Below are 20,492 nucleotides of genomic sequence, written 5' to 3'. Positions count from 1 at the left end.
ACACACACAGACTCAGACACACTCAGACACACACAGACTCAGACACACAGACTCAGACACACAGACTCAGACACACAGACTCAGACACACACAGACTCAGACACACACAGACTCAGACACACACCGACTCAGACACACACCGACTCAGACACACACCGACTCAGACACACCCAGACTCAGACACACACAGACTCAGACACACACCGACTCAGACACACACCGACTCAGACACACCGACTCAGACACACAGACTCAGACACACAGACTCAGACACACACAGACTCAGACACACAGACTCAGACACACACAGACTCAGACACACACACAGACTCAGACACACACACAGACTCAGACACACACACAGACTCAGACACACACAGACTCAGACACACAGACTCAGACACACACAGACTCAGACACACAGACTCAGACACACACAGACTCAGACACACACACAGACTCAGACACACACACAGACTCAGACACACACACAGACTCAGACACACACACAGACTCAGACACACAGACTCAGACACACACAGACTCAGACACACAGACTCAGACACACACAGACTCAGGCACACAGACTCAGACACACAGACTCAGACACACACAGACTCAGACACACAGACTCAGACACACACAGACTCAGACACACAGACTCAGACACACACAGACTCAGACACACACAGACTCAGACACACAGACTCAGACACACACAGACTCAGACACACACAGACTCAGACACACACCGACTCAGACACACACCGACTCAGACACACAGACTCAGACACACACAGACTCAGACACACACAGACTCAGACACACACCCACTCAGACATACACAGACTCAGACACACAGACTCAGACACACAGACTCAGACACACAGACTCAGACACACACAGACTCAGACACACACAGACTCAGACACACCCACACCGACTCAGACACACACCCACTCAGACATACACAGACTCAGACACACCCACTCAGACACACACAGACTCAGACACACAGACTCAGACACACAGACTCAGACACACAGACTCAGACACACAGACTCAGACACACAGACTCAGACACACAGACTCAGACACACACAGACTCAGACACACACACAGACTCAGACACACACACAGACTCAGACACACACACAGACTCAGACACACACAGACTCAGACACACACAGACTCAGACACACACAGACTCAGACACACACCGACTCAGACACACACCGACTCAGACACACACCGACTCAGACACACCCAGACTCAGACACACACAGACTCAGACACACACCGACTCAGACACACACCGACTCAGACACACAGACTCAGACACACACAGACTCAGACACACACAGACTCAGACACACACCCACTCAGACATACACAGACTCAGACACACAGACTCAGACACACAGACTCAGACACACAGACTCAGACACACACAGACTCAGACACACACAGACTCAGACACACCCACACAGACTCAGACACACAGACTCAGACACACACAGACTCAGACACACACAGACTCAGACACACACCCACTCAGACATACACAGACTCAGACACACAGACTCAGACACACAGACTCAGACACACAGACTCAGACACACAGACTCAGACACACACAGACTCAGACATACACAGACTCAGACACACCCACTCAGACACACACAGACTCAGACACACAGACTCAGACACACAGACTCAGACACACAGACTCAGACACACAGACTCAGACACACAGACTCAGACACACACAGACTCAGACACACACACAGACTCAGACACACACACAGACTCAGACACACAGACTCAGACACACACACAGACTCAGACACACACACAGACTCAGACACACAGACTCAGACACACAGACTCAGACACACAGACTCAGACACACAGACTCAGACACACAGACTCAGACACACAGACTCAGACACACAGACAGACTCAGACACACAGACAGACTCAGACACACAGACTCAGACACACAGACTCAGACACACACAGACTCAGACACACACAGACTCAGACACACAGACTCAGACACACAGACTCAGACACACACAGACTCAGACACACACAGACTCAGACACACAGACTCAGACACACACAGACTCAGACACACACAGACTCAGACACACAGACTCAGACACACAGACTCAGACACACACAGACTCAGACACACAGACTCAGACACACACAGACTCAGACACACACAGACTCAGACACACAGACTCAGACACACACAGACTCAGACACACAGACTCAGACACACAGACTCAGACACACACAGACTCAGGCACACACAGACTCAGACACACAGACTCAGACACACACAGATTCAGACACACACAGACTCAGACACACACAGACTCAGACACACACAGACTCAGACACACAGACTCAGACACACAGACTCAGACACACAGACTCAGACACACAGACAGACTCAGACACACACACAGACTCAGACACACAGACTTAGACACACACAGACTCAGACACACAGACTCAGACACACAGACTCAGACACACAGACTCAGACACACACAGACTCAGACACACACAGACTCAGACACACACACAGACTCAGACACACACACAGACTCAGACACACACACAGACTCAGACACACAGACTCAGACACACACACAGACTCAGACACACTCAGACTCAGACACACTCAGACTCAGACACACACAGACTCAGACACACTCAGACACACTCAGACTCAGACACACTCAGACTCAGACACACACAGACTCAGACACACACAGACTCAGACACACACAGACTCAGACACACACAGACTCAGACACACAGACTCAGACACACACAGACTCAGACACACACAGACTCAGACACACAGACTCAGACACACACAGACTCAGACACACACAGACTCAGACACACAGACTCAGACACACACAGACTCAGACACACAGACTCAGACACACACAGACTCAGGCACACACAGACTCAGACACACAGACTCAGACACACACAGACTCAGACACACAGACTCAGACACACACAGACTCAGACACACACAGACTCAGACACACAGACTCAGACACACAGACTCAGACACACAGACTCAGACACACAGACTCAGACACACAGACTCAGACACACAGACAGACTCAGACACACACACAGACTCAGACACACAGACTCAGACACACACAGACTCAGACACACAGACTCAGACACACAGACTCAGACACACAGACTCAGACACACACAGACTCAGACACACACAGACTCAGACACACACAGACTCAGACACACACAGACTCAGACACACACAGACTCAGACACACACAGACTCAGACACACACAGACTCAGACCCACACAGACTCACACCCACACAGACTCAGACACACACAGACTCAGACACACAGACTCAGACACACAGACTCAGACACACAGACTCAGACACACACAGACTCAGACACACACAGACTCAGACACACACAGACTCAGACACACAGACTCAGACACACACAGACTCAGACACACACAGACTCAGACAAACACCCACTCAGACACACACAGACTCAGACACACCCACTCAGACACACACAGACTCAGACACACACAGACTCAGACACACACAGACTCAGACACACACAGACTCAGACACACAGACTCAGACACACACAGACTCAGACACACACAGACTCAGACACACACAGACTCAGACACACACACAGACTCAGACACACACAGACTCAGACACACAGACTCAGACACACAGACTCAGACACACACAGACTCAGACACACAGACTCAGACACACAGACTCAGACACACAGACTCAGACACACACAGACTCAGACACACACAGACTCAGACACACCCACTCAGACACACACAGACTCAGACACACACAGACTCAGACACACACAGACTCAGACACACCCAGACTCAGACACACCCACTCAGACACACACAGACTCAGAACACACACAGACTCAGACACACACAGACTCAGACACACACAGACTCAGACACACAGACTCAGACACACAGACTCAGACACACAGACTCAGACACACAGACTCAGACACACAGACTCAGACACACACAGACTCAGACACACACAGACTCAGACACACCCACTCAGACACACACAGACTCAGACACACACACAGACTCAGACACACACACAGACTCAGACACACAGACTCAGACACACAGACTCAGACACACACAGACTCAGACACACACAGACTCAGACACACAGACTCAGACACACAGACTCAGACACACTCAGACTCAGACACACTCAGACTCAGACACACAGACTCAGACACACAGACTCAGACACACACACAGACTCAGACACACTCAGACTCAGACACACTCAGACTCAGACACACACAGACTCAGACACACTCAGACACACTCAGACTCAGACACACTCAGACTCAGACACACACAGACTCAGACACACACAGACTCAGACACACACAGACTCAGACACACACAGACTCAGACACACACAGACTCAGACACACAGACTCAGACACACACAGACTCAGACACACACAGACTCAGACACACACAGACTCAGACACACAGACTCAGACACACCCACTCAGACACACACAGACTCAGACACACCCACTCAGACACACACAGACTCAGACACACACAGACTCAGACACACAGACTCAGACACACAGACTCAGACACACACAGACTCAGACACACACAGACTCAGACACACACAGACTCAGACACACACAGACTCAGACACACACAGACTCAGACACACACAGACTCAGACACACACAGACTCAGACACACACAGACTCAGACACAAAGACTCAGACACACTCAGACTCAGACACACACAGACACACCGACTCAGACACTGACTCACACACACACACACACACACACACACACACACCTGGGCTCGTCCGGCGAGGTCTCCTGAGCGCTTCCATTTGTCTGCGCAGGGCTGTGGGCGGGGCTATTGTCTGGACTGACATCTTCCTTTGAGCCGTTCTGCGCAGGAATCTCGAGGCTCGAGGCTTTAAGCCCCTCCCACTGCTGAGCCTCGTTCTGTTTAAGCCCCTCCCACTGATGCGCTGCGTTCTGGATCGCCAGTCGACGCCTTTCCTGAGACCAGAGAAACCATTAGATCCCTCAGTGGTTCCAGTGTGAAACTACAGCTGCGGTTCTATGACGAATACTTTCTGTACGGTTTCAATGTCATTATTTTCTCATATGCATTACAGTAAATGAGAATTCAGGGTCTTAATGGAACTAAATAAAATAGTGTCAGTGGTCAGTTTTGCTGAGATTCACTTTTATTGAGTCACATCTAATTACTATTAAAAAAAATATTAAATTACTAAATTAAGAATATTAAGAATCTAAAAATTAAGAAAGATTAAGAATCTAAAAAAGATCAAGTATACTAACTAAAATTAAATTATAAAAATGTAAATGTAGAGTGTAAACATAAATGTAAGTAAAACATTAAAAAAGGAAAAATGAAAATAAATAATGGATAAATTAAAAATAAAAAGAATATAATTAAAATCTAAAAATTAATTTACACTTGCTACAACAAATTAAATTATAAAAATGTAAACAAACTAAATCATAAATAATAATATAATAAAAATGTCAAATTAATATAAAAAATCAAAATTAAACACTTACTAAAAATTAATTCATAAACATGTCAAATTAAAATAAATAAATAATTTTAAATATTTTATTTGTTGACCTGCATTGTCGTGATCATTAACTGACATCAGAGAACAGATTTGATGAGAATCATTCATCTCGAGTGTCTCTGAACTGTCATATATTCATAATTACGGCCTCGTGAGACTGAGATCAATAACACTCTAACGTGTGCATGTTGCTTGACCTCCAGCTGCTCCTAGAGATCAGAGATTCAGTCCTGGGATTGAGTGTGTGTCACAGATGCTGGGAACCGCTGTCATCCAGACGCATGCGATAACTGTGTGTCAGGACAAACTCCATGTGTGAATTTGTTTTCCATTCGAATGGAAAAACACATTCGGTGTGAACGACCTCTTAGATATATGATACATTTATCGGAGAAGCAGAATGATGAGAATGAGAAATTAAGTGAGTTTGTGCTTAAAACAAGAACAAGTTTCTGCCAGTGGGGTCAGTAAGTGTGTTTTCCCTCCGAATTCATTCGTTTGTTGTGTGTGTCGGGCTGAAGTGTGTGTGTGTACCTTGTGCGCAGCCAGTTTGTGACTCTCTTTCTTCTTCTCATCCTCCTTTCGTGCCGAAACACTCGCCGAGCGCCTCTCCTCCTCCTGCAGAACACCAGCAAACCGTCAGGACACAATTAACACACATACACTCACACACACACACACACTCACACACACACACACACACACTTACACACGCGCACACACACACGCACACATACACGTCGCATGCACTCACACACTCACTTACACACTCACACACACATACATGCACATCGCATGCACTCACACACTTACACACACACACACTCTCTCAGACACACACTCTCTGACACACTCACTTACACACACACGCAAGCTCACATGTACGCTCACAGATACAAACACACTCACACAAACACACCAAAACTCACTCACAGACACACATTATTTGTGTGTGTGTGTGTGTGTGTGTGTGTGTGTGTGGATCACAGAGGATTATTTTCAGATGATGTGCCGGCCCAGCTGTTTTCTTCCCAGCATGCATTGCTGCAGTTTTGGAGGCGGCGCCGCAGCGTTTGGAGAGAGACGGAGATCAGGGGTTTCAAACATGATCTACACATCAAACACTTCAAAGGCATCTATCGTTTATAAACACACAATTAATACACTGAAAAATAAATATGATAAATCTATTAAATTACATTATTATTAAGTTACATTATTTTATTTTTTATCTACTCACAATAGGAATGTACTGTTCAATATATTATTTATTTTTTTGTTTATTTAATTTTAATCAAATTTTTATTATTTTTTATTAATTGAAAAGGTTTTTCTTATTTATTTATTTTATATATGAACAACTACCTAATTTTTTTTAAATCACATTTATTAACTTATTTTCTAATCAAATTTTTTTTAAATAAATAATTATATTATAATATATATATATATATATATTTAATTATACAGCTGAATTATACAGATAGCAAATATACAGCTACAAATAATCATAATCACAAATGCTAGAAAATATACTAATTTAAGCCCCCGCTATCATAAAATCCTGCTATTTTAAATGTAAAAGATGAAAACGGCATCACAGCAGAAACATGCTCCATTACACTCACTGTCAGAACCCATGGAATTATTTGTTGATGTATTTCCTATTGAAGCAGAACCAATCAGACAGCTCGTCCCTGTTTTTAATTAGTTTAGGCCTTTAGTTTGTATCAAGAACAGGGTGATCGGGTGGGATCGGCGCAGACTCACCGTGACGCGCCTCATGTCGAGCAGCTGAAGGTGTGGCGAGCAGCAGCGGAGGAGTGTGTGTCTGTAGCATGACTCCAGCGCCACGGGATTCCCATCGACGCTCAGCTCACTCAGAGAGCGGCAGTCCCACAGACAGGCCAGCGCATCCAAACTACACACACACACACACACACACACACTGACGTCAGCATCACACGGCGTTCCACAACAGTTCTGATATCAAACAGGAAGAGGGAATCGTTAGCTGTCGTGTTACTTCCCTTCGTGTGGAAGCCCATTTTAACCATGGAATTAAAAAAGAGCATCGGAAAATTTTAATCACAAAAACATTGCGTGATCCAGGCAGATCTTTCATCCATAAACACGTGCCCCTTCAAAGAGATATAAACTGAGAAATTGGAGGGAAAAAAGGAAGAACTGCGTGATATAAACTCAGAATTGTGAGAAAGTCAGAATTGCGAGATATAAACTCAGAATTGCGAGATATAAACTCAGAATTGCGAGATATAAACTCAGAATTGCGAGATATAAACTCAGAATTGCGAGATATAAACTCAGAATTGTGAGAAAGTCAGAATTGCGAGAAAGTCAGAATTGCGAGAAATAAACTCAGAATTGCGTGATAAAGTCAGAATTGCGAGATATAAAGTCAGAATTGCGAGATATAAAGTCAGAATTGCGTGATATAAATTCAGAATTGCGTGATATAAACTCAGAATTGCGGGATATAAATTCAGAATTGCGTGATATAAACTCAGAATTGCGGGATATAAATTCAGAATTGCGTGATATAAACTCAGAAATGCGAGAAAGTCAGCATTGCGAGAAATAAAGTACACACACACACACACACACACTGACGTCAGCATCACACGGCGTTCCACAACAGTTCTGATATCAAACAGGAAGAGGGAATCGTTAGCTGTCGTGTTACTTCCCTTCGTGTGGAAGCCCATTTTAACCATGGAATTAAAAAAGAGCATCGGAAAATTTTAATCACAAAAACATTGCGTGATCCAGGCAGATCTTTCATCCATAAACACGTGCCCCTTCAAAGAGATATAAACTGAGAAATTGGAGGGAAAAAAGGAAGAACTGCGTGATATAAACTCAGAATTGTGAGAAAGTCAGAATTGCGAGATATAAACTCAGAATTGCGAGATATAAACTCAGAATTGCGAGATATAAAGTCAGAATTGCGAGATATAAACTCAGAATTTCGAGATATAAACTCAGAATTGCGAGATATAAACTCAGAATTGCGAGATATAAACTCAGAATTGTGAGAAAGTCAGAATTGCGAGAAAGTCAGAATTGCGAGAAATAAACTCAGAATTGCGTGATAAAGTCAGAATTGCGAGATATAAAGTCAGAATTGCGAGATATAAAGTCAGAATTGCGTGATATAAATTCAGAATTGCGTGATATAAACTCAGAATTGCGGGATATAAATTCAGAATTGCGTGATATAAACTCAGAATTGCGGGATATAAATTCAGAATTGCGTGATATAAACTCAGAAATGCGAGAAAGTCAGCATTGCGAGAAATAAAGTCAGAATTGCGAGAAATAAAGTCAGAATTGCGAGATACAAAGTCAGAATTGCGAGATATAAACTCAGAATTGCGAGATATAAACTCAGAATTGCGAGAAAGTCAGAACTGCGAGAAATAAACTCAGAATTGTGAGAAAGTCAGAATTGCGAGATATAAACTCAGAATTGCGAGATATAAACTCAGAATTGCGAGATATAAACTCAGAATTGCGAGATATAAACTCAGAATTGTGAGAAAGTCAGAATTGCGAGAAAGTCAGAATTGCGAGAAATAAACTCAGTATTGCGTGATATAAAGTCAGAATTGCGAGATATAAAGTCAGAATTGCGAGATATAAAGTCAGAATTGCGAGATATAAAGTCAGAATTGCGAGATATAAAGTCAGAATTGCGAGATATAAAGTCAGAATTGCGAGATATAAAGTCAGAATTGCGAGATATAAAGTCAGAATTGCGTGATATAAAGTCAGAATTGTGGGATATAAATTCAGAATTGCGTGATATAAACTCAGAAATGCGAGATATATAGTCAGAATTGCGAGAAAGTCAGCATTGCGAGAAATAAAGTCAGAATTGCGAGAAATAAAGTCAGAATTGCGAGATATAAAGTCAGAATTGCGAGATATAAAGTCAGAATTGCGAGATTTAAACTCAGAATTGCGAGATATATAGTCAGAATTGCGAGATATATAGTCAGAATTGCGAGATATAAACTCAGAATTGCGAGATATAAACTCAGAATTTGAGAGAAAGTCAGAATTGTGAGATATAAAGTCAGAATTGTGAGAAAGTCAGAATTGCGAGAAAGTCAGAATTGTGAGATATAAAGTCAGAATTGCGAGATATAAAGTCAGAATTGCGTGATATAAACTCAGAATTGCATGATATAAATTCAGAATTGCGTGATATAAACTCAGAAATGCGAGATATATAGTCAGAATTGCGAGAAAGTCAGCATTGCGAGAAATAAAGTCAGAATTGCGAGCAAGTCAGAATTGCGAGAAAAACTCAGAATTGCGAGATATACAGTCAGAATTGCGAGATATATAGTCAGAATTGCGAGATATATAGTCAGAATTGCGAGATATAAACTCAGAATTGTGAGATATTAAGTCAGAATTGTGAGAAAGTAAGAATTGCGATAAAGTCAGAATTGCGAGATATAAAGTCAGAATTTCGAGAAAGTCAGAATTGCGAGAAATAAACTCAGAATTGCGTGATAAAGTCAGAATTGCGAGATATAAAGTCAGAATTGCGAGATATAAAGTCAGAATTGTGAGAAAGTCAGAATTGCGAGATATAAAGTCAGAATTGCGTGATATAAATTCAGAATTGCGTGATATAAACTCAGAATTGCGGGATATAAATTCAGAATTGCGTGATATAAACTCAGAATTGCGGGATATAAATTCAGAATTGCGTAATATAAACTCAGAAATGCGAGAAAGTCAGCATTGCGAGAAATAAAGTCAGAATTGTGAGAAATAAAGTCAGAATTGCGAGATACAAAGTCAGAATTGCGAGATATAAATCAGAATTGCGAGATATAAACTCAGTATTGCGAGAAAGTCAGAACTGCGAGAAATAAACTCAGAATTGTGAGAAAGTCAGAATTGCGAGATATAAACTCAGAATTGCGAGATATAAACTCAGAATTGTGAGAAAGTCAGAATTGCGAGAAAGTCAGAATTGCGAGAAATAAACTCAGAATTGCGTGATATAAAGTCAGAATTGCGAGATATAAAGTCAGAATTGCGAGATATGAAGTCAGAATTGCGAGATATAAAGTCAGAATTGCGAGATATAAAGTCAGAATTGCGTGATATAAAGTCAGAATTGTGGGATATAAATTCAGAATTGCGTGATATAAACTCAGAAATGCGAGATATATAGTCAGAATTGCGAGAAAGTCAGCATTGCGAGAAATAAAGTCAGAATTGCGAGAAATAAAGTCAGAATTGCGAGATATAAAGTCAGAATTGCGAGATATAAAGTCAGAATTGCAAGATTTAAACTCAGAATTTCGAGATATATAGTCAGAATTGCGAGATATATAGTCAGAATTGCGAGATATAAACTCAGAATTGCGAGATATAAACTCAGAATTTGAGAGAAAGTCAGAATTGTGAGATATAAAGTCAGAATTGTGAGAAAGTCAGAATTGCGAGAAAGTCAGAATTGTGAGATATAAAGTCAGAATTGCGAGATATAAAGTCAGAATTGCGTGATATAAACTCAGAATTGCATGATATAAATTCAGAATTGCGTGATATAAACTCAGAAATGCGAGATATATAGTCAGAATTGCGAGAAAGTCAGCATTGCGAGAAATAAAGTCAGAATTGCGAGAAAAACTCAGAATTGCGAGATATACAGTCAGAATTGCGAGATATATAGTCAGAATTGCGAGATATATAGTCAGAATTGCGAGATATAAACTCAGAATTGTGAGATATTAAGTCAGAATTGTGAGAAAGTAAGAATTGCGAGAAAGTCAGAATTGCGAGATATAAAGTCAGAATTTCGAGAAAGTCAGAATTGCGAGAAATAAACTCAGAATTGCGTGATAAAGTCAGAATTGCGAGATATAAAGTCAGAATTGCGAGATATAAAGTCAGAATTGTGAGAAAGTCAGAATTGCGAGATATAAAGTCAGAATTGCGTGATATAAAGTCAGAATTGCGTGATATAAATTCAGAATTGCGTGATATAAACTCAGAATTGCGGGATATAAATTCAGAATTGCGTGATATAAACTCAGAATTGCGGGATATAAATTCAGAATTGCGTGATATAAACTCAGAAATGCGAGAAAGTCAGCATTGCGAGAAATAAAGTCAGAATTGCGAGAAATAAAGTCAGAATTGCGAGATACAAAGTCAGAATTGCGAGATATAAACTCAGAATTGCGAGATATAAACTCAGAATTGCGAGAAAGTCAGAACTGCGAGAAATAAACTCAGAATTGTGAGAAAGTCAGAATTGCGAGATATAAACTCAGAATTGCGAGATATAAACTCAGAATTGCGAGATATAAACTCAGAATTGTGAGAAAGTCAGAATTGCGAGAAAGTCAGAATTGCGAGAAATAAACTCAGAATTGCGAGATATAAAGTCAGAATTGCGAGATATAAAGTCAGAATTGCGAGATATAAAGTCAGAATTGCGAGATATAAAGTCAGAATTGCGAGATATAAAGTCAGAATTGCGAGATATAAAGTCAGAATTGCGAGATATAAAGTCAGAATTGCGAGATATAAAGTCAGAATTGCGTGATATAAAGTCAGAATTGTGGGATATAAATTCAGAATTGCGTGATATAAACTCAGAAATGCGAGATATATAGTCAGAATTGCGAGAAAGTCAGCATTGCGAGAAATAAAGTCAGAATTGCGAGATATAAAGTCAGAATTGCGAGATATAAAGTCAGAATTGCGAGATTTAAACTCAGAATTGCGAGATATATAGTCAGAATTGCGAGATATATAGTCAGTAGGGGTGGAACGGTACATGTATTCGTATTGAACCGAAACGGTACGGGCGTCACGGTTCGGTGCACGAATTTGCACGCAGAATACACGGTACAAATAAAAAAAAAACTCTTAAATAGCGATAAATTTCGCTCTATTCGCTTTTGGTGTGACTGTTAACGCAGCAATGAACAGGCTGCGATCAAGATTGCAATGCAGGAGTGTGTGTGTCTGTGTGCGCGCGCGAGAGAGAGAGAGAGAGGCGCGATGAACAGTGTGTGTGTGTGTGCGAGAGAGAGAGAGGCGCGATCGAACAGTGTGTGTGTGTGTGTGTGCGCGCGCGTGCGAGAGAGAGAGAGGCGCGGGCGCGAATCGCGCGATGAACAGTGTGTGTGTGTGTGTGTGTGTGTGTGTGTGTGTGCGCGCGCGCGAGAGAGAGAGGCGCGGGCGCGAATCGCGCGATGAACAGTGTGTGTGTGTGTGTGCGCGCGCGTGAGAGAGAGAGAGAGGCGCGGGCGCGAATCGCGTGATGAACAGTGTGTGTGTGTGTGTGTGTGTGTGTGTGAGAGAGAGAGGCACGGGCGATCGAACAGTGGAAACGTAAAAACATACTCCGTCATTTTTTTCATACATCATTAAAACTGCAAATTGTTTACTTATATTTGTGTACACTGGCAATAAAACACAACATTGTGCTTTTGTCACACTCTAAACTCTTGTCAAACTGTAACCTACAACTGTTAACAAGTTTTTATGGTAGTATTATTTTATACGGAAATCAATTATTTATAATTCAGATGAGAATAAAGTTAGTTAATTAAAATGAAGGAAAACAAATATCTTGATCTGAAATAGCAAATTAATTTTAAATTCATTCAGGTACAATTACCAAACATATCTCAAGGTCTTTTCGTCTTTTTAATAATTTAATTAATAAACTAATTATATAAAACTACTGTCAGTGCACTACAAATAAACTGGTTCTATGCCTTTATTAATAAAACTTATTTTAAAAAATACAAGGTTTAAGACATTTGGGTCATTCCTACTATTCGGTGCCATTTCAGCTTGGTAAATTTCCCAAAAAAAAGTAAAAATTTCCATGATTTATTCATTTTATCTGAAGAATGGTTTGTTACACTACAAGAAAAATATATTGGTCCAGCTCAGGATATCACTCTTTAATAATTTTGACCAAATTCTTCACACATGCAAAGGCCAAATGTCCACCCTGTTACAGGACATTCTCATCTAAATTAATAAATGTTTTGAATTCACAGTTATTGTAATATTTACATTTTCTAAGAGCTCAAATGTCCCTCACTTTACCCCGCAAATGTATTTTAACAAAGTGTTCATTAACGAGCATTATCTTAAAAAAAGTTGTATTTTAAGCCACAGTGGTAATTTCAACACATTTCTTTTAGAATAAAAAGACATTTCAATGGAATTTTGCCGCATTTTTTAATTATTTCATTTTGCCATTTCATTCCCTAAAATTAACCACAAAGATATGCATAACATTTGTTGAACTTATTTTATTAACTTAAAATAATAATAAAAAAACAGAGGTAACAGGGTGGACAGAGGGGTAACAGGGTGGACATCACACCACTAAACAACAATAAATGTTATCAACTCATTTACCCTGGCACCCCCTGAAGGTATATAACAAATAAATGTATAATAAATTAATTATAAGTACCAATTCAAGCTGTAAACACTCATTTATTTAGCATTTACGCCCACTCTGTTACAATATGTCCACCCTGTTAGTGTGCAAAAGAGTAACAGGGTGGACAGTAACAGGAGGGACATTTTATGCTAAAGTTAGCCATTGCTACAAATGTGATGAAAAACAAGCTAGTGCGCAGTGATTATTGAGGAAGATTTTTAACCTGTTTATTAACCATATTTTCAAAATTACAAACAATTATCAGTTTCCACTATAAATAGGCATAACAGGGTGGACATGTTATGCTTTACCACTTCAGTGAATCATTCTAAAACATTGAAAAAAGAGTGAATTAAGGAATGATACTTACTCTGCTTCTTGAAGATAATTTGCCACCAAAAAGTATTAAAATTCTTGAGAGACATGTGATTAGAGGAACAGTCAATGGGCGTGTTCAGAGGGATTTTCCATCAGAGTAACAGGGGGGACATTCAATTCAGGGACACAACATTTTTTAAAGACTTTAAGTATTAAAAATGTATAACTAACAAAAAATATATTTTTGTGAGGAATATTATAAATAAGAATATACAACAATATTGAAAAATTTGGAATTTATTTGATTTTTATTACTTATATTTGTGGCTGAAGTTGTGCAAGCTTACTTGGGGACATGGCAGTTTAGCCTACTTGCACTAACATCAGAGTAATTTTTTTTTATTATTAATTAATCCTGGGTACATTTATTGTGTTCTATGGTAAAGGGGGATTAACAATTTAAGATGATCATTTAGAAACAAGTATTAGCCCATTTTTACTCAAATAATACCACATTATGTCATGAGGACTCTAATGGCACCGAATGCTAAGAATGACCCATTTATAAAAATGCCTTCTGCATTTTTGTTTTGCTTTTCACTCCATTGTACCGAAATCGTACCGAACCGTGATGTCTGAACCGAGGTATGAACCGAACCGTGACTTCTGTGTACCGTTCCACCCCTAATAGTCAGAATTGCGAGATATAAACTCAGAATTGCGAGATATAAACTCAGAATTTGAGAGAAAGTCAGAATTGTGAGATATAAAGTCAGAATTGTGAGAAAGTCAGAATTGCGAGAAAGTCAGAATTGTGAGATATAAAGTCAGAATTGCGAGATATAAAGTCAGAATTGCGTGATATAAACTCAGAATTGCATGATATAAATTCAGAATTGCGTGATATAAACTCAGAAATGCGAGATATATAGTCAGAATTGCGAGAAAGTCAGCATTGCGAGAAATAAAGTCAGAATTGCGAGCAAGTCAGAATTGCGAGAAAAACTCAGAATTGCGAGATATACAGTCAGAATTGCGAGATATATAGTCAGAATTGCGAGATATAAACTCAGAATTGTGAGATATTAAGTCAGAATTGTGAGAAAGTAAGAATTGCGAGAAAGTCAGAATTGCTAGATATAAAGTCAGAATTTCGAGAAAGTCAGAATTGCGAGATATAAAGTCAGAATTGCGAGATATAAAGTCAGAATTGCGTGATATAAACTCAGAATTGTGTGATATAAACTCAGAAATGCGAGATATATAGTCAGAATTGCGAGAAAGTCAGAATTGCGAGAAATAAAGTCAGAATTGCGAGATATAAAGTCAGAATTGCGAGCAAGTCAGAATTGCGAGAAAAACTCAGAATTGCGAGATATAAAGCCAGAATTGCGAGATTTAAACTCAGAATTGCGAGAAATAAAGTCAGAATTGTGAGATTTTAACTCAGAATTGCGAGATATATAGTCAGAATTGCGAGATATAAACTCAGAATTTGAGAGAAAGTCAGAATTGCGAGATTTAAACTCAGAATTGTGAGATATATAGTCAGAATTGTGAGATATAAACTCAGAATTGCGAGATATAAAGTCAGAATTGCGAGATATAAACTCAGAATTTGCGAGAAAGTCAGAATTGTAAGAAACTCAAAATTGTGTGATATAAACTCAGAATTGCGAGATATAAACTCTGAATTGCGAGAACAAGTCTTAATTGCAATATGTAAACTCAGAATTGCAAGAAATAAATAAGTCAGAATTGTGTGATTAAAAAGTCACAACTACTTTTATATTTTCATGGCTGAAAGAATAAATAAATTTGTCTCAATTTTATTTAGACATTGAGTGACCCCTGACCTCGAGTTAGCCCCGCCCACAGACCCTCACACACACACACACACACACACACACACAGGGCTCGGGATGTAGCAGTATGACACAGCAGTAATGAGGAAAAACACGCCGTAACGCTCGTTCCGTCACACCGCATCAACATCATGCACGCGTACACACCCTTAGCAACCGCACAACTCCACCCATGACAACACATAAAAAACTAATTACTGAACCATGTTCCCATGGTTACAGAATCAGACACACTGGATGACAGTCTAAACGCTTCCGCCCATGTGTGTGTGTGTGTGTGTGCTGCAGTACGAGGGCACGACGCGTCCTCAGACAGGACGGGGTTAACGTTAAACACGCTAATGCTAATCTTACCTGCTGATGCTGTTAGCGCTGAGAAACAGACGCTGCAGACGAGGAAGATGCTGCACATCCGTCTACCAGAGAGAGAGAGAGAGAGAGAGAGAGAGAGAGAGAAGTGATGCAGCATCCCTCAGTCACCGGCACACTGATCCATCACACACACACACACCGCTGCGGCGGAACACTGACGGGAGGGGCAGCGGAAGAGCAGGACGACTGCGGGGGAGGGGAGTGTGTGTGTGTGTGTGTGTGTAGAGAGAGAGATGCTCAAATTCAACACACACACACACACACACACACACACAGGAAGTGATCGACAGCAAAAACAGTCAGTCATTGTTTTCAGCTGGAGGCTTTTTAAACAAAATCAATTTGTGGTTGCTAGGGTGTGGAGAATGGTTGCTAAGATGTTTTTAAGTGGTTGCTGAAAAGCTAATAATTAATTATGTCCTAAAAATGAAAAACTGTAAATAAACGATTTTAAAATGAAACCCGTACTGAAATAAACTGAATCATAAAAATGTAAAAGCAGAAAAAAAATTTTTAGTAAATTATTCATTTATTTAGCTACATGTCATAGAGACAGAGCGACACGCGTCATAATCTGAAGCCACGCCCACACACGTTTAGGCCACGCCCACACCGGGGGAAACCAATCCCACCGTCTCCATTGACTCTGTGTTGTGTGAAGCCGCCTCCTCGTCATTTATGACTTATAACAAAGAACAAAACCCTGTGTGAAAGCTGCGGTGTGACGGTGTACAGCACACAAGATAAACACCCAGAGATACGATTAATAAGCCGTCGAGCCCGAAACACGAGCGTTTCAGGACACAGAAGTGGATGGAGTCAATAGAGACGGTGTGGGCGTGGCCTAACACATGTGGGCGTGGCCTAAACCAGCATTAACCGGCATCAGAGATCCGTGAACATGTGTTACTCTCCAGCTGATGCACAACTCCTCCAATCACAGACAGAAGATCGTCATCAATCACAGACACCCTAGCAACCACCAATAATAACCTAGCAACCATATATCAAAGTGCAAAAAAATACTGAGCAACTACATTGCAACATCGGACAGTTGTTGGAGATCTTCAGCTATTTGTGTAGTTTTTATAAATTACAGTCATTCTGAGATTATACATTTTAATATTTCAATAATTTAACATTACATTCATGTGTTTCACGGTTCTCTGATGTCGGCTAATGCTCACGTAGGTGAACGGATTAAATATTTAATCTGTTTAAGTGCAGTAAGTGTTGATGTTTTGTTATTTTAACCCTCTGGGGACTAAGCCCTTTTTGGTCCGTTTTCTCTATTTTTACATTTGGGCTTATAAACCATATGTAATGGAGATGGAACACTATGTGTTTGGTATCTATGGATTCAGAAGACCCTAAGCTAACATAAGCATGCATGTAATGTGTTTATAAAGGAAGTATGAGTGAAAAATGTACAATAAACTAGAGAATTTCAAAAACGGAAATTAGATTTTTGTCATTTATTTCTGAAAATCACACATCACACAACAATAGTGAACAGTTTTTGAACAAAAAATATATTTGTCAAAGCCTTTGCTTGACAGACAGGTGTAATTGTTAAATAAAATGTGTAAACAACAATGAAAAATTTAACTTTATTTACAAATAGTCCTAGGCGTTTTTCTTAGGAATGCTTAGAATTTTCTAAGCAATGCTTTCTCCTCGTCACTCTCCAGTAATTGTTCCACAGCTTGTTCCACCGTAAGTCTTTACTGCTTGCCATCATAAAAGTGCTAAAACAATAAATAATGCTATAATTGTATGTGTGTATATATATATATATATATATTATAATTGTTCTGTCTCTCTCTCATATAAATCTCTGCTAACCCGCTCCGTAAGCCTCCGTTCGCTCTCTCTCCTTCTCTCCATTCAACGCTCTTTGCGTCATATCCCTAACTATATAGTACCACCCCTTGCAAAGCTACAGAGTCCTCTGATTTGCTAGATACGTCATGGTAACCTTCCTCTGATTGGATAAGAAAAATATTTCTCCATCGGCAATTTTTCCATTGGATGTTGTTCGCGGAATCTGCCAAACAACATCGATTTCATTGGCCTTTTACATAGTGGTATTGCGCAACAAGGAAGTGTGTATATTTACAAGCCGGGTGAGTTATCACTGTTTTCAGCGGAATCTGAGGAAGACCGCACCTCTCTATCATTAATCGTTTTTAAGATAATTACACATTTGTAAAAGTATGCCATTTTGGGCGGTACCACCCAATCCGTCCCCAGAGGGTTAAATGATTAATTTATTTTAAATGTGTCTGATTAGCTTCTCACACTCACCACGTCCGAGATGCTGTTGTGCCGCAGGTTGAGTTCGGTCAGACTCTTCAAGCCCCGCAGATTCTCCACTCGAGCGATGCGGTTCCCCGACAGATTCAGCAAACGAAGCTTTGACAGACCCGACACGTTCTCAATCTGAGAGATCTGCGGAGACACCGAAGGAAAGGGACATGTACTAAATGTTTGAGAGTTGCACCATTAAACTTTTCATGAAACAAAATGTTTAAGGAAGCGCCGATCAGGAATACCAGCTGGAATAAAGCAGCAGATTGATGAATTATATCCATTAGATCATGTTTTACCAGACAGACTTCAATCCTTTAGACATTAAAGCGCTCCTATAATGCCCTTTCACAAGATGTCAAATAAGTCTCTGATGTCCCCAGAGTGTGTGTGTGAAGTTTCAGCTCAAAACTGATATTTTTTATAGCATGTTAAAATTGTCACTTTTTGAGGGCGAGCAAAAACACGCCGTTTTTGTGTGTGTGTCCCTTTAAATGCAAATGAGCTGCTGCTCCCAGCACAGGGGGCGGAGCTTCAAGAGCTTGTGTGTGTGTGTGTGTGTGTGTGTTTGTGTGTGTGTTCCTTTAAATGCAAATGAGCTACTCTCAAGAACTCTTGTCCTTTTACCTCTCTCTCACACACACACACTGAACATTTTTAAAACTTTTAGCCTTCAAACCGGAATCAGACAAAGATGGAGAGACTCTAGAAGAGACAACATGTAGAGCAACAGGATATTTCTGATGGTTAGTTGATGAGTTTATGTTTCTGATCTGGAGTTAACTCTCTTCTAGACATTGATTAGCATAATCTGTCATGGTAATCTATAAATTGGGGCGGGGTTTATGTAAATTTGAGGGTTGGTGATGTCACTAACCTGTGAAGAAACTCAGTGTAGTTCTACCAGATGTTAGTTGTAGTCCTTAATAAGCATTTCTGTAAAAGCAAATCTCTCCCTTTGCTGTGAACTTTGAGTCGAGACTCTGCAGATGCTGTTTATGCTCAAACTGCAACATTACACACTAACTACAGCTAGACAAGTCAAATTATAATCAACCGCCCCTTTAATGATGTTTACATTTAAGGGAGAATATTATATTAATAAATGACTTGTTATTGACTCTTTAAAACATCCCTCATCTTCATACAGCGACTCGCACATGCATGTTGTGTATGCTATGAACACTACTGTTCAAAAGTACTTTTTTAAAAATTAATTATAATAATTACAGTAATTTTTTAAAAGAATTTAAAAGAAAAAAAATCAAATTCACAGCGTTTCCACACAACTTGTGTTCATGAGTTTAAAGGCTCGTTGAATGTAAACGGCACATTATGTTCCTTTACAAACCGCCATAAGAACAAATGGTGCAACCAAATTAAATACAGTTATTTACTGACTAGATAGCCGTAACTAAGCCTCTCGTGTGGACTTTACATGC

At 40.3% G+C, this 20,492-nt stretch overlaps 1 protein-coding gene across 2 annotated transcripts in view; it reads right to left on the bottom strand.

The window, feature by feature from the left end:
• The window catches only part of LOC130078442 (leucine-rich repeat-containing protein 49-like), a 40,328-nt gene that overhangs the window by 12,572 nt on the left and 7,264 nt on the right, over positions 1-20,492 (bottom strand). For both annotated transcript variants that reach the window (XM_056243957.1, XM_056243956.1), the window contains exons 5-9: positions 19,048-19,191; positions 16,723-16,784; positions 7,486-7,636; positions 6,250-6,333; positions 4,938-5,149 (exon numbers count right to left, since the gene is read on the bottom strand). In XM_056243957.1, coding sequence (XP_056099932.1) covers positions 4,938-5,149; positions 6,250-6,333; positions 7,486-7,636; positions 16,723-16,784; positions 19,048-19,191 — 653 coding nt within the window. The remainder of the gene's footprint in view (positions 1-4,937; positions 5,150-6,249; positions 6,334-7,485; positions 7,637-16,722; positions 16,785-19,047; positions 19,192-20,492) is intronic.

Source organism: Rhinichthys klamathensis, unplaced genomic scaffold (genome assembly GCF_029890125.1).
Source record: "Rhinichthys klamathensis goyatoka isolate OS25496 unplaced genomic scaffold, OSU_Roscu_1.1 h1tg000874l_1, whole genome shotgun sequence".
NCBI lineage: Eukaryota > Metazoa > Chordata > Actinopteri > Cypriniformes > Leuciscidae > Rhinichthys > Rhinichthys klamathensis.
Note: the sequence above shows the minus strand (reverse complement) of the source record. Positions and strands in the feature narration are given on the sequence as shown.